The 15,676-nt window shown below is 48.3% G+C and overlaps 2 protein-coding genes across 2 annotated transcripts in view; one reads left to right on the plus strand and one right to left on the minus strand.

The window, feature by feature from the left end:
- Positions 1 to 3,474, plus strand: part of PKLR (pyruvate kinase L/R) — a 26,354-nt gene extending 22,880 nt beyond the window's left edge. The window contains exon 11 of the mRNA XM_063946614.1: positions 3,253 to 3,474. Coding sequence (XP_063802684.1) covers positions 3,253 to 3,359 — 107 coding nt within the window. The 3' untranslated portion in view covers positions 3,360 to 3,474. The remainder of the gene's footprint in view (positions 1 to 3,252) is intronic.
- Positions 3,475 to 6,649: 3,175 nt separating this feature from the next.
- Positions 6,650 to 15,676, minus strand: part of HCN3 (hyperpolarization activated cyclic nucleotide gated potassium channel 3) — a 61,451-nt gene continuing 52,424 nt past the window's right edge. The window contains exons 6-8 of the mRNA XM_063946615.1: positions 14,349 to 14,589; positions 13,910 to 14,074; positions 6,650 to 12,540 (exon numbers count right to left, since the gene is read on the minus strand). Of these exons, the coding sequence (XP_063802685.1) occupies positions 11,429 to 12,540; positions 13,910 to 14,074; positions 14,349 to 14,589 (1,518 nt within the window). The 3' untranslated portion in view covers positions 6,650 to 11,428. The remainder of the gene's footprint in view (positions 12,541 to 13,909; positions 14,075 to 14,348; positions 14,590 to 15,676) is intronic.

Raw genomic sequence — 15,676 nt, forward strand, 5'->3', positions numbered from 1 at the left:
GCCAGGTGTGTGTGTGTGTGTGTCCTGCCAGGTGTGTGTGTGTGTGTGTCCTGCCAGGTGTGTGTGTGTGTGTGTGTGTGTCCTGCCAGGTGTGTGTGTGTGTCCTGCCAGGTGTGTGTGTGTGTGTGTGTGTCCTGCCAGGTGTGTGTGTGTGTGTCCTGCCAGGTGTGTGTGTGTGTGTGTGTGTGTGTGTGTGTGTGTGTGTCCTGCCAGGTGTGTGTGTGTGTCCTGCCAGGTGTGTGTGTGTGTGTCCTGCCAGGTGTGTGTGTGTGTCCTGCCAGGTGTGTGTGTGTGTGTGTGTGTGTGTGTGTGTGTGTCCTGCCAGGTGTGTGTGTGTGTGTGTCCTGCCAGGTGTGTGTGTGTGTGTGTCCTGCCAGGTGTGTGTGTGTGTGTGTGTGTGTGTCCTGCCAGGTGTGTGTGTCCTGCCAGGTGTGTGTGTCCTGCCAGGTGTGTGTGTGTGTGTGTGTGTGTGTGTGTGTGTCCTGCCAGGTGTGTGTGTGTGTGTCCTGCCAGGTGTGTGTGTGTGTCCTGCCAGGTGTGTGTGTGTGTCCTGCCAGGTGTGTGTGTGTGTGTGTGTGTCCTGCCAGGAGTGTGTGTGTCCTGCCAGGTGTGTGTGTGTGTGTGTGTGTCCTGCCAGGTGTGTGTGTGTGTGTGTGTCCTGCCAGGTGTGTGTGTGTGTCCTGCCAGGTGTGTGTGTGTGTGTGTGTGTGTGTGTCCTGCCAGGTGTGTGTGTGTGTGTCCTGCCAGGTGTGTGTGTGTGTGTGTGTGTGTGTGTGTGTCCTGCCAGGTGTGTGTGTGTGTGTGTGTGTGTGTGTCCTGCCAGGTGTGTGTCCTGCCAGGTGTGTGTGTGTGTGTGTGTGTGTGTGTGTGTGTGTCCTGCCAGGTGTGTGTCCTGCCAGGTGTGTGTGTGTGTGTCCTGCCAGGTGTGTGTGTGTGTGTCCTGCCAGGTGTGTGTGTGTGTGTGTGTGTCCTGCCAGGTGTGTGTGTGTGTCCTGCCAGGTGTGTGTGTGTGTGTGTGTGTGTGTGTGTCCTGCCAGGTGTGTCCTGCCAGGTGTGTGTGTGTGTGTGTGTCCTGCCAGGTGTGTGTGTGTGTGTGTGTGTGTGTGTGTGTGTGTCCTGCCAGGTGTGTGTGTGTGTGTGTGTCCTGCCAGGTGTGTGTGTGTGTGTGTGTGTGTGTGTGTCCTGCCAGGTGTGTGTGTGTGTGTGTGTCCTGCCAGGTGTGTGTGTGTGTGTGTGTGTGTGTGTGTCCTGCCAGGTGTGTGTGTGTGTGTGTGTCCTGCCAGGTGTGTGTGTGTGTGTGTGTGTGTGTGTGTGTGTGTGTCCTGCCAGGTGTGTGTGTGTGTGTGTGTGTGTGTCCTGCCAGGTGTGTGTGTGTGTCCTGCCAGGTGTGTGTGTGTGTGTCCTGCCAGGTGTGTGTGTGTGTGTGTGTGTGTGTCCTGCCAGGTGTGTGTGTGTGTGTGTGTGTGTGTGTGTGTCCTACCAGGTGTGTGTGTGTGTGTGTGTGTGTGTGTCCTGCCAGGTGTGTGTGTGTGTGTGTGTGTCCTGCCAGGTGTGTGTGTGTGTGTGTGTGTGTGTGTGTGTGTGTGTCCTGCCAGGTGTGTGTGTGTGTGTGTGTGTGTCCTGCCAGGTGTGTGTGTGTGTCCTGCCAGGTGTGTGTGTGTGTGTCCTGCCAGGTGTGTGTGTGTGTGTGTGTGTGTCCTGCCAGGTGTGTGTGTGTGTGTGTGTGTGTGTGTGTGTGTGTGTCCTACCAGGTGTGTGTGTGTGTGTGTGTGTGTGTCCTGCCAGGTGTGTGTGTGTGTGTGTGTGTGTGTGTGTCCTGCCAGGTGTGTGTGTGTGTGTGTGTGTGTGTGTGTGTGTGTGTGTCCTGCCAGGTGTGTGTGTGTGTGTGTGTGTGTGTGTCCTGCCAGGTGTGTGTGTGTGTGTGTGTGTCCTGCCAGGTGTGTGTGTGTCCTGCCAGGTGTGTGTGTGTGTCCTGCCAGGTGTGTGTCCTGCCAGGTGTGTGTGTGTGTCCTGCCAGGTGTGTGTGTGTGTGTGTCCTGCCAGGTGTGTGTGTGTCCTGCCAGGTGTGTGTGTGTGTGTGTGTGTGTGTGTGTGTGTGTGTGTCCTGCCAGGTGTGTGTGTGTGTGTGTGTGTGTGTGTGTGTCCTGCCAGGTGTGTGTGTGTGTGTCCTGCCAGGTGTGTGTGTGTGTGTGTGTGTGTGTCCTGCCAGGTGTGTCCTGCCAGGTGTGTGTGTGTGTGTGTGTGTGTGTGTGTGTGTCCTGCCAGGTGTGTGTGTGTGTGTGTGTGTCCTGCCAGGTGTGTGTGTGTGTGTGTGTGTGTGTGTCCTGCCAGGTGTGTGTGTGTGTGTGTGTCCTGCCAGGTGTGTGTGTGTGTGTGTCCTGCCAGGTGTGTGTGTGTGTCCTGCCAGGTGTGTGTGTGTGTCCTGCCAGGTGTGTGTGTGTGTGTGTGTGTGTGTGTGTGTGTGTGTGTGTGTGTGTGTCCTGCCAGGTGTGTGTGTGTGTGTCCTGCCAGGTGTGTGTGTGTGTGTGTCCTGCCAGGTGTGTGTGTGTGTGTGTGTGTGTGTGTCCTGCCAGGTGTGTGTGTGTGTCCTGCCAGGTGTGTGTGTGTCCTGCCAGGTGTGTGTGTGTGTGTGTGTGTGTGTGTCCTGCCAGGTGTGTGTGTGTGTGTGTCCTGCCAGGTGTGTGTGTGTGTGTGTGTGTGTGTCCTGCCAGGTGTGTGTGTGTCCTGCCAGGTGTGTGTGTGTGTGTGTGTGTGTGTGTGTGTCCTGCCAGGTGTGTGTGTGTGTGTGTGTGTGTGTGTGTGTGTGTCCTGCCAGGTGTGTGTGTGTGTCCTGCCAGGTGTGTGTGTGTGTGTGTCCTGCCAGGTGTGTGTATGTGTCCTGCCAGGTGTGTGTATGTGTCCTGCCAGGTGTGTGTGTGTGTGTCCTGCCAGGTGTGTGTGTGTGTCCTGCCAGGTGTGTGTCCTGCCAGGTGTGTGTGTCCTGCCAGGTGTGTGTGTGTGTGTGTGTGTGTCCTGCCAGGTGTGTGTGTGTGTGTGTCCTGCCAGGTGTGTGTGTGTGTGTGTGTGTCCTGCCAGGTGTGTGTGTGTGTGTGTGTCCTGCCGGGTGTGTGTGTGTGCGTGTGTCCTGCCAGGTGTGTAGGTATCTTCCTGGGCGTCTATCAGAAGTAGGCTGAGCAGATGAGATCTTGTTTCTATAGAGGTCTGTGTAAGTACATCTGACCCCTCTACACTATAATCTGCTCTGTCTTGCAGGGAAGGTCCGAGGATTTCTGCATAAGGATGACATTGTCATTATCTTGACTGGATGGAGACCTGGGTCCGGTTATACCAATATCATGCAGGTGGTGAAAGTCTCCTAGAGGAACGTGACCAATCCCTCACCTGGCACTCCACATGTACCATCCGGGGAAACCTCACAATCATAACTATAGCGTTATATTCCGGGGTAACCTTGCAATAAACATTCTTACATCATTCTCTTGTATGTGATTGTGTTCTGGGTCAGCGCCCCCCCTGCCCCCTTCCTCACGGCTCAGCAGCAGCTGGATGAATTATAGTGGGTTTAGTGAGATTTCTCAGAGGGCAGATTAGTGGCCAATAACTTGCTTTATGGCTGCTGCCTGATGTGGCTTATATCTCTGCACCATATGTCCTGCGGTGCCAGGGCGGGGGCTGCCTGTCATGTACCGGGCGGCATTGCGGATGTACTGGCAGACATGAGCGCTCACGGAGTGCGATTTACCTTACTCGGGACAGGGTGACCTTGTGTAATCTCTCTTTATAGTGGACTGCGGCTAGAGCCAGCTGTGAGTATAGCACTCGGCAGCAGGGATTATGGGTAATCTGCTACAGCAGCAGCTGTCCGCATCAATCATCTCCATATCACAGTACATGTGCATGCTGCTGATGTACCCTAATCCAGGTGTGCAGCGAGCACCTGCGCCCCCTAGCTGCATGTATCGTCAGCCCTGTGTCCCATCACGTCCTGCACTTATGTTACGTGTAATAAAGTGGCCGCACCTGAGGTTCCCATCTGCTGCTCTGCTTACATTGCGGGTCTCTCGCGCAGCCGCTGGGCTTTTCCTAATCAATGGCCGGAGAGAAAATCCGCTGCGGGAATTTCAGTAGCAATTAATGTAAAGTCGTGGAGAAGCTCTATATTGTAAAAAATGGCGGGACTTGCTAAAAGAACCCCTGTGACCTTGTGACCCCCCACCCCCTGCTCATATTAACTAATTCGACAGTAGGAAGTTATCAATTAGATCAGGGAGTCCAATAATTACATAATTATATTAACAAAAAGGCCTCAAATTATCCAAAATCAACTTTTTGGTTTATGTATCCCAATGTATTTACAGCATTTTTTTAGATTAAAAAATAAATATATATATATATATAATCTGCTCAAAAAAAATAAAGGGAGCACTAAAATAACACATCCTAGATCTGAATGAAATATTCTTATTAAATACTTTTTTCTTTACATAGTTGAATGTGCGAACAACAAAATCACACAAATAATCAATGGAAATCAAATTTATTAACCCATGGAGGTCTGGATTTGGAGTCACCCTCAAAATTAAAGTGGAAAAACACACTACAGGCTGATCCAACTTTGATGTAATGTCCTTAAAACAAGTCAAAATGAGGCTCAGTAGTGTGTGTGTGGCCTCCACGTGCCTGTATGACCTCCCTACAACCCACACAAGTGGCTCAGGTAGTGCAGCTCATCCAGGATGGCACATCAATGCGAGCTGTGGCAAGAAGGTTTGCTGTGTCTGTCAGCGTAGTGTCCAGAGCATGGAGGCGCTACCAGGAGACAGCATAGTACATCAGGAGACGTGGAAGAGGCCGTAGGAGGACAACAACCCGGCAGCAGGACCGCAACCTCTGCCTGTGTGCAAGGAGGAACAGGAGGAGCACTGCCAGATCCCTGCAAAATGACCTCCAGCAAGCTACAAATGTGCATGTGTCTACTCAAACGATCGGAAACAGACTCAGTGAGGGTGGTATGAGGGCCCGACGCCCACAGGTGGGGGTTGTGCTTACAGCCCAACACCGTGCAGGACGTTTGGCATTTGCCAGAGAACACCAAGATTGGCAAATTCGCCACTGGCGCCCTGTGCTCTTCACAGATGAAAGCAGGTTCTCACTGAGCACATGTGACAGAGTCTGGAGACGCCAAGGAGAACGTTCTGCTGCCTGCAACATCCTCCAGCATGACCGGTTTGGCAGTGGGTCAGTAATGGTGTGGGGTGGCATTTCTTTGGGGGGCCACACAGCCCTCCATGTGCTCGCCAGAGGTAGCCTGACTGCCATTAGGTACCGAGATGAGATCCTCAGACCCCTTGTGAGACCATATGCTGGTGCGGTTGGCCCTGGGTTCCTCCTAATGCAAGACAATTCTAGACCTCATGTGGCTGGAGTATGTCAGCAGTTCCTGCAAGACGAAGGCATTGATGCTATGGACTGGCCCGCTCATTCCCCAGACTTGAATCCAATTGAGCACATCTGGGACATCATGTCTCGCTCCATCCACCAATGCCACGTTGTCCACAGACTGTCCAGGAGTTGGCGGATGCTTTAGTCCAGGTCTGGGAGGAGAGCCCTCAGGAGACCATCCGCCACCTCATCAGGAGCATGCCCAGGCATTGTAGGGAGGTCATACAGACACGTGGAGGCCACAGACACTACTGAGCCTCATTTTGACTTGTTTTACATTTTTTGTTTGACATTACATCAAAGTTGAATCAGCCTGTAGTGTGTTTTTCCACTTTAATTTTGAGGGTGACTCCAAATCCAGACCTCCATGGGTTAATAAATTTGATTTCCTTTGATAATTTTTGTGTGATTTTGTTGTCAGCACATTCCACCATGTAAAGAACAAAGTATTCAATAAGAATATTTCATTCATTCTGATCTAGGATGTGTTATTTTAGTGTTCCCTTTATTTTTTTGAGCAGTGTATTATAAATTTTTTTTATTTTTTTTAAATACACATGATAGTGGCCTCAAATGACACCAAAATTTTGCAAGTAAAGTTGACTTATCTGTTACTTTTGCAAGAAATTTTTTTTTGCACACATTGGCCACATAGTATTTTTAATGATCCGTGTACTTAATTATTTTCTCATTTTGTCCTTTTGGACAGTAAATTAAAATTATAATTACTATATATAATATATTTTTTGGTACTTTTTATTTTTTATAATTGGTTTTCCTGCAAGATTTTGCAATAAAAATAACTGCTACCAGGTTTGGTTTCAGTTGGATAGTGAGTGTATTGGGAGCGCACGTTCTAGTGTTAATGGAAAACAGTCATTTTTACCGTAAGAATCGTGCACCTAATTGGATTTGCCCCTTAGTGTTTGTATTTTATAATACAAACAAATGGGGGAGGGGGAGGCTTAGGTCGGGTTGGGCAACATCAGAGCCTAATGATAAATGAATTTGTATGTTAGATTTTCTACTGCCTTTATATTATCAGAGGTGTGACGGCAGCGTGTTCATACGGATAAACGTGGTTCTGTGTGTGCTGTAATGAGGGGTAACTCCTATAGCACACCTAGGCAGTAAGAGCTGGAAATGTACTTATCATTTGTAGGACTTGACAGTCGTCATGTGGTGATAAGAAAGACAGAGGTGGCAATTGTCTTTAGACATTTTTATTTACAGAATATTTTAAACAGACCTTTCTATGTACAGTACCAAAAACAAAACAAAAATGTATCCTCAGTTTCCATCTGTAGAACATAGCACCTCCTGCCCAGAAATAAGATTTTCCACCCCTCCCAACCTGATATCACCTCATCTGCTTCCCAGGGATAAAGATGTTTCCTCAGCTTCCTCCTTTAGAAAATACCACCTCCAGCCCAAAAATAAGATGCCTTTTCCTGACCTTCCATCCTGATGCCACCTCACCTCTCTCCCAGGGACAAGATGTCTCCTTAGCTACTACCTCACCTGCCATTTGTAGAACACATCACCTCCTGCCCAGAAATAAGATGCGTCTTCTTTCCTTTCATCCTGATGCCACCTCTCCTCTCTCCCAGGGGCAAGATGTCTCCTCAGCTGCCAGTTGTAGAACACACCAGCTCCTGCCCAGAAATAAGATGCCTCTTCCTGACCTTCCATTCTGATGCCACCTCCCCTCTCTCCCAGGGACAAGATGTTTCCTCGGTTACTACCTCAGTTGCCATTTGTAGAACACACTGTGTCCTTCCCTGAAATAAGGTGGTTCCTCCTCCTCCATCATGATACTACATCACATTTCTCCCACCAGTGAGATGTTTCCTCTGTTTCCACTTCTAGTGTATCTATAGAAAACACTCCTCTCACACACTTTAAGCCAACTTCCATCTGTATATTACCCAAATACCTGTTCCAGTAATAAGATGTCTTATTCCTGATGAGATATAATATGGTTTTATTCTTTACATGAGGTCTCCTACAATGACCATTTCCTCTGCAGCGGTGGTGTGTGCGGTTGGGCTGAATCGTGTTAACTATGTATTGTAGTTGATAGCTGGACCTGTTGCAACCCAGTGTGAGCCTCTTCTTGCCCAGAAAGTGCTAGGCTAAGGGTGTTTCCTATGGTACATGCACAATGTAAGTCAGTTATGAGGTGGGACTGAGAGTAAGAATTAATGTTTTCCTAGTGATTTTTGTCAAATACATTTAATACATGACCACCTTTGTTTCTCACACAACAAGTCTCCCTTTACCAATGAAATGATCTACATGGGTGCATGTAGAAACGTGGCCTCCATGTGTAAGGGGCATGTACTTTTATAAGGAGAATTAGCAGGGCCATGGTCAGGCCGGCGATGATCTTATCCGCAGCTTGTCATCTCAAATTTGGGTCACAGGCTGTTTGCTCCCTGAAATCATCTGATTTCTGTCGTTGGGTTACATGTCGACAAGGGCCCCAGAGGTCTCCTGTTTTAACATGATGGGGGTCTGCATTTTCGTGCTGGGATTCAGCTGCCTGTTTTAACGAACAGAGTGCAAAGCATGGCCGTATACTGCACAGAGAAGTGAGTGTAATCTCTCCTTGTCTATCACTTAAGATGTCGCTTTGCAAAGTGAAGGTAGGTCAGATGGGAGCACTGAATGTTCATGTCTTCTATTGCCTTGTGGCACCAGAGAGGGAGATATCTGCAAGGGTAAGAATGCATAGCATTGTAAGTATGTTCCACGCCGACCATCCCCAAGGAATAAATCCGTCCGTCGTGTTCCAGTATCACGTGAGGCAAGGAGAACATGGGTGGGGTGGATTCCTCAGAGGGGTATATGGAAAAGAACAAAGAACAAAGGACTAAGGTGAAGGCACAGTGTATAAGCTCTGGGGATGAGCACAGGATTTAAAGTGGACCTCTAGTTATTTAAGCATGGAATAGATATTCCGGTACAGCATGGGGCTTTCGTAAGTGGTTAGGACACCAGGGGGAGCAGTTGAGTTAAGCACAAACACTTGTGCTCCAGGCCATTTGGAAGTTAACTTTTGGGTGATCATTCTATTTATTCTGTTCATGCTCTGTAAAGTTTATTGGAATAGGCTGGATACTGAGGTTGAGGACTTTTATTTAGGAACTGGCATTAGAAATAGGGTTGGGTTACGTAGATAACATGAGCACACACATTAAACATGGGGTAGAGCTCTCTAGGTAGGATTAGATGTGGAGGTGACCTCTGTGTATACTGCAGAGATAAAAGTAGGTATTAGAGTGTAATGTTGAAGGAGACTGGTATTTGGTATGTCTGTGGTATGGCGGAGAGAGGTAGCTGTGGTGGAGAGCAGTAGGTATGGTGGAGAGCAGTAGGTATGGTGGAGAGCAGTAGGTTGGCGAAGAGAGGTAGTTGCGGTGGAGAGCAGTAGGTATGGCGGAGAGTGGTAGCTGTGGTGGAGAGCAGTAGGTATGGTGGAGAGTGGTAGCTTCGGTGACAGCAATAGGTATGGTGGAGAGCAGTAGCTTGGTGGAGAGAGGTAGCTGTGGTGGAGAGCAGTAGGTATGGCGGAGAGTGGTAGCTGCTGTAGACAGCAATAGGTATGGTGGAGAGCAGTAGCTTTGCGAAGAGAGGTAGCTGCGGTGGAGAGCAGTAGGTATGGCAGAGAGTGGTAGCTTCGGTGACAGCAATAGGTATGGTGAAGAGCAGTAGCTTGGCGAAGAGAGGTAGGCTGGTGGAGAGCAGTAGGTTGGCGGAGAGCACTAGGCATGGCGAAGAGAGGTAGCTGCAGTGGAGAGCGGTAGGTATGGCGGAGAGCGGTAGCTGCGGTGGAGAGCAATAGGTATGGTGGAGAGTAGTAGGTTTGTGAAGAGAGGTAGCTCTAGTGGAAAGCAGTAGGTTGACGGAGAGCGGTAGGTGCAGTGGAGAAGCAGTAAGTTGGCGGAGAGCTCTTTGTACGAGGTATGGAGCTAGGTATTCTGATATTGCTGAAACTATGGAGGAATACGCTATGTATAGAGGAGAGCTTGCCATGTGGTAGAACATTTGGAATGGTGATACAGGGCTGTAGAAATGGTGGATATCTCATAATATAATTTAGATATATTTCAATGTGGTAAAATATTGTATAGAATGGAGGAGGAGAGCATTAGCTATGATCTAGAGATCTTACTATGTGATATTTCATTAAGTTTAAGGAAGAAGAGCTCTAAGTATATGGAGGCTAGGTCTATCTATGAATGTTAGATCATAGTGTGAGTTAGAACATTGGGTACGGAAGATCAGAGCTCTAAGTAATGACTAGAACAGTGGTTCTCAAACGCTGTCCTCAAGGCCTCCCTACAGTCCAAGTTTTAAGGCGGTCCGTGTTTTGGCACAGGTGACTTAATTTAGTACCTCAGTCAATTTGCTTATACCCTTTGTGCACAAACAGGGATATCCCTAAAACATAGACTGTTGGGGTGCTTTGAGGACTATGATTGGCACCAGTGGACTAGAAGTCTTAGCTATGAATAATAAATCTGAGTGGTATCCGTTCACATGGTCGACCGTCATTAAGTCGACCACTATTGGTCGACATTGACCTGGTCGACATGGACACATGAAAGGTCGACACATGAAAAGGTTGACATGAGTTTTTGAACTTTTTTTTCTTTTGGGGAACTTTTCCATACTTTACGATCCACGTGGACTATGATTGGAACTGTAATCTGTGCCGAGCGAAGCGAAGGCACCATGCCCGAAGCCATGCGAGGGGACACGGTGCACTAATTGGGGTTCCCAGTCACTTTACGCAAAAAACGACACCAAAAGAAGTAAAAAAAATCATGTCGACCTTTTCATGTGTCGACCATGTGTCCATGTCGACCATGTAAATGCCGACCAATAGTGGTCGACCTAATGACTGTCGACCATAACATGGTCGACCATTCATACCGGAACCATCTGAGTTTGGTAGAACATTGGGTATGGTGGAGCAGAGCTCTAGATGTGGGGGGAGAGGTCTAGCGGTTGGGGAAGAGGTCTAGCTGTGGGAGAGAGTTCTAACTGCAGGGGAAGGGTCTAACTGTGGCGATGAGCTCTAGCTATGGGTGAGAGAAGTGCAAAATGTATGCATTAGTACAAGTTGGAGCAAATCTCAGTGATGGGGGCAGATAGAGGATCCCAGACCTGAAAATGGCACATGTTGGGGCACAGGCTAAGAGTCTGGGGATACACAGGAGAATTGGTGATTACTGTAATATTGAGGCAAGGTGCAGGAGCATAGGGATCCTAGCTCTTAATGTAACATACAGGGGTGGCATGTGGTCAAGGAGTTTACATTTACTCCATCTCGTTTGTTCTGCTGGACACGGGCATCTTTCTTGGCACACAACCTCTCAGAGACATTATTACTGCAATAGAACTAGACATATAGACATGAGGGGGGTGTTGGAAACCCAGTACACACCTCACAGGTAGCTTCCATGAGCCACTTCCTCCATGACATTGGTCCTCAGTTATGGGTGGCCAAATTCTACATTGGTTGCCTGGACAAGCCCTGAGGACTTTTCTTCATACGTTATTGTAATCCCTCCACCAAAAGACTGTCCAAAGACTTACATGTAAAGTGCTTTATTTATTGATTATAAATTAATTGATAGTGTTGTGTAAGGCATAATTACTCTCAAGCTTCTCTGACATCTTGTTGTCCCTTAGTTACGGTGGGTGTTGCTGACTCAGGAGACATGCTTGAGCCATATGTTGGTCTTCTGTCTGGGTCAGGGTATGTAAGATGCTGGTACATTACTGGACATGCTAAGGTCACACGTTGAGCTGTGACTTGGCTCAGGGCATGTATAGATAGAATGATAGGACTGGACCATTGCAGTGTTGTTCATCTGGGATTTGGCTGTACTTTCTTCTCGTGTTTGGTCCTGGCATGAATTAGAAGGTGGTTGGGTTCTCTGTTGGGCGAGGCATCAATGTCTTTGGCCGCTCTTCACATATTTGATGAGAGCTTGGGTTTGCTAATGTCCACCTCAGGGCTGAAAGCTACTGATCCCTTGCGTGATGGTGCTGGCTGTCGAGGCGTTGAAACAGGAGACTGGGGAGTAGCTGAGCAACTAACTGAAGATCCAGACAAGACAAGAGACCCTGAAGGCACCTGCTGTGCATGAGAAGAAGTAGAGGACAGAGCTGGTTTAACCATCACTATGGATACAGAAGGAGAGGACTTGTGACTAGCGGCCCCCTGGGAGTCTGCAGAATGGAGAGATGCTGCACTGTCCTGCTGTTGGGCTGCTTTGTTGGGCAGTGAAGGCTGAGAGGCAGAAAGGACTCGTACATCCTGTGATAGTCTCCCAATAGGAAGTCCTTGTATGCTCCTGTGTTTGACTAGATACTGAGGGGATCCGGCAGCTTGCTGCATGAGAAGAGAGATATGAGACCCAGTAGCTCTGGACAGGCTATAGTGCAAAGTCCTCCCCGAAAGTTGCCCCAACACTGCTTGAGAGCTTGTAGGTCCTGCTGATTGCTGCAAGACGGAGGTTGATGCAGAGGTTCCCCGAGATCGGGACAGTTGCACTTGAGAAGTCATAAGTGATTTTGCCAAGGCAGGGTGGTCCACTCGCTGTATTTGGCACAGCTGTGAAACTGGTACAGCAACTCCCGGCTTTTGGACGCCACGAGGAGATGTGGGAGGGATGCCCACTGGAGTCTGCATGTGAGACTGGGCACCCGATGGAGAGCTGCCAGAAGAGGGCCGGGACCCACCAACATTGGGCTGGGACCTTCTTGCCTGGCGACTGGCATAAGCGGTCTCTGGTAAGGAGAACGGTGGTAGGAATACATGTGCCTGGAGGTTCTGCTGGTGGGTGAGTGCAATGGCCACATTTGTGGTGGCTGCAGCAGTTTGTAGGGGGGCATGAACCAAGGGTTCCCAGATAAAAGTCTTATTGTGGCCAGGATCCCTCATTGTACCCAGTGCCTGGAGATCCTGGATGTTATGTGCCATGTCTTGGTCGTGCTTCACGATCTGCTGAATAATCTCATTATTCACCGAGCCACTGCTGTTCTCTGCACGCTTGCGCAGAAGGATGGAGTTCTTCTTACCTGAGGGGAGACGGACACAAGGAAAGGAAGGTGATGCCAGGAGATGACAGATACAAGGTACAGAAGCTTGACAAAGAGGAAGACATGGAGGGTGTCAGACAACTGGTGGCACATTGAGAAGAGATGGATTATATAGAGATGAGGGAAACAGGCAACAAGAAGTCATGAAGATACAAAAGAATGATGTGACACAGGAGGTAACAAAGCTCTGACAGGTGTACACTGGTAGCATATCCAGGCACAAACAATGGACGATGGAGAAAATGGGAGTCATCTAGGAAATGTGGGGAACGAAGTGGTGGCTGATATAGAAAAGAGGAGACTAAAGAGGTGAGTGATATAAAAGCTGGGGGCAGAATATGGAAAATAGGGGATGCAAGAGTCTTGTGATAAATGATATATAGAGACATACGTACATGGAAGACTAAGGTGGAAAGGAGAGGCACTGATGACAAATAGAAGGAAGAGGATGAGGGGACAGTGTTGTAAGGAACGGTTCTAGAAGATGAAGCTGACCGAGGGGCACAGCTCCGCACAAAATGTAGACGATGATTAGAAAGGACACCTGTGGCAATATATACTACTGCACCTGTGTATAATGTCCACATGTATATACCGCTGCACCTGTGTATAATGCCCACATGTATATACCTCTGCCCCTGTGTATAATGACCACATGTATATACTGCTGCACCTGTGTATAATGCCCACATGTATATACCGCTGCACCTGTGTATAATGCCCACATGTATATACCGCTGCACCTGTGTATAATGCCCACATGTATATACCGCTGCACCTGTCTATAATGCCCACATGTATATACCGCTACACCTGTGTATAATGCCCACATGTATTTACCGCTGCACCTGTGTATAATGCTCACACGTATATACCACTGTACCTCTGTATAATGCCCACATGTATATATCGCTGCACCTGTGTATAACGCCTACGTGTGTGTATATCGCTGCACCTGTGTATAACGCCTACGTGTGTGTATACCGCTGCACCTGTGTATAACACCCACGTGTGTATACCGCTGCACCTGTGTATAACGCCCACGTGTGTATACCGCTGCACCTGTGTATAACGCCCACGTGTGTATACCGCTGCACCTATGTATAACGCCCACGTGTGTATACCGCTGCACCTGTGTATAATGCTCACATGAACCGTCGGGCTCATATATTGTGTGTAACTCTGGCTCTGGTGCTAGCCAGTGCTTTCTCAGCCATTTACCTTACCACACATTACTGCTGGGAACTATATCTGTACATGCACATGTTATACACACACGTGTGTGCATGTTACGTGTCGCTGTGTGTGCGGATCATTAACTAGAACCCATCTGTTTCTCTGTACCCACCAATCCTGTCTAGTCGGTCCATGGCCACAGACTCAAACGCCCGACGCATCATTGGATATTCCTCCAGGACCTCATTAAAGTTGTCCACGGACAGAGAGTAGAGGCGGCAGTAGGTGTCGGCGCGTACGCTGGCCGTCCGGCGCCCACGGGTCAGCAGGCAGATCTCTACAGAACGTAAATGTATGTCAGATGCTGTAATCGCACAGACCTACTGAGACTCAACCAAGGGGCTATAGAGCACGATGAGAAGCTCATGCCTCCTATCCCCACCACAAACGCTTCTCCCTGCCTCCTGAAGAGGGACATGATAGGAGATGCCCCATCACCAGTATTGCTGGACTCGTCCAAGCACTCATTTCTTAGGAGGAATAATTACACCATTAAGAACACAGTGAACCTCAGTAGTCCTTTCCCAGACAGAAACATATTGGTCACTCACCTCCAAAGTATGACCCATCGGAAAGCTTAGTCTCCTTGCTGCCCCGAGTCAGGATGCTTACTACCCCATGCTGGATGAAATACATCTTTTTACCCACAGTGCCTTCCCGAATGATGTAATCAGCTGGCTGGAAGACCTCAAAGCGAAGCTTGGTCAACATGGCAGTCACAAAGTTGGGGTCGGCATTGGCAAAAAGTGGCATATTGGCGACGAGGTTCCGGCAATTAAAGTTAACAATTTCCTTAGATAAGAAAAGAAAATGGTTATTGGGAAGGTGATATGATGAGTGTTGAGGAATCACCCATCAGGAAAGTGTTAGGGTGATATTTCAAAGTGGAATAAAACTTCAGAGGACGTACATAAATAATAATGGAAGATGCACACATCCGGGAAGGTGACGGGAGACAATAATGGAGGAATCACACATCCAGGAAGGTTACAGAGGGTAATAATGGAGGAATCACACATCCAGGAAGGTTACAGAGGGTAATAATGGAGGAATCACACATCCAGGAAGATTACAGAGGATAATAATGGAGAAATCACACATCCAGGAAGGTGACGTCAGACAATAATGGAGGAATCACACATTCAGGAAGGTTACAGAGGGTAATAATGGAGGAATCACACATCCTGGAAGGTGACGGGAGACAATAATGGAGGAATCACACATCCAGGAAGGTGATGGCAGACAATAATGGAGGAATATCACATCCAGGAAGGTTACAGAGGGTAATAATGGGAGAATCGCACATCCTGGAAGGTGACGGGCGACAATATGGAGGAATCACACAACAAGGAAGGTTACAGAGGATAATAATGGAGGAATCACACATCCAGGAAGGTGACGGCAGACACTAATGGAGGAATCACACATCCAGGAAGGTTACAGAGGGTAATAATGGAGGAATCACACATCCAGAAAGGTGACGGGAGACAATAATGGAGGAATCACACATCCAGGAAGGTGATGGCAGACAATAATGGAGGAATCACAGATCCACGAAGGTGTGTAATAATAGAGGAATCACACATCTGGCAAGGTGTATAATAATGGAGGAATCACACATCCAGAAAGCTTACGGAGGGTAATATGGAGGAAGCACACATCCAGAAAGTTTACAGAGGGTAACAATGGAGGAATCACACATCCAGGAAGGTGTTGGGAGACAATAACAGAGGAATCACAGATCCGGGAAGGTGTGTAATGGAGGAATTACACATCTGGGAAGGTGTGTAATAATGGAGGAATCACACATATAGGAAGGTTACAGGGGGAAATAATGGAGGAATCACACATCCCGGGAGGTGAGTAATAATGGAGAAAA

Source organism: Pseudophryne corroboree, chromosome 12, assembly GCF_028390025.1.
Source record: "Pseudophryne corroboree isolate aPseCor3 chromosome 12, aPseCor3.hap2, whole genome shotgun sequence".
In the NCBI taxonomy this organism is placed as follows: domain Eukaryota; kingdom Metazoa; phylum Chordata; class Amphibia; order Anura; family Myobatrachidae; genus Pseudophryne; species Pseudophryne corroboree.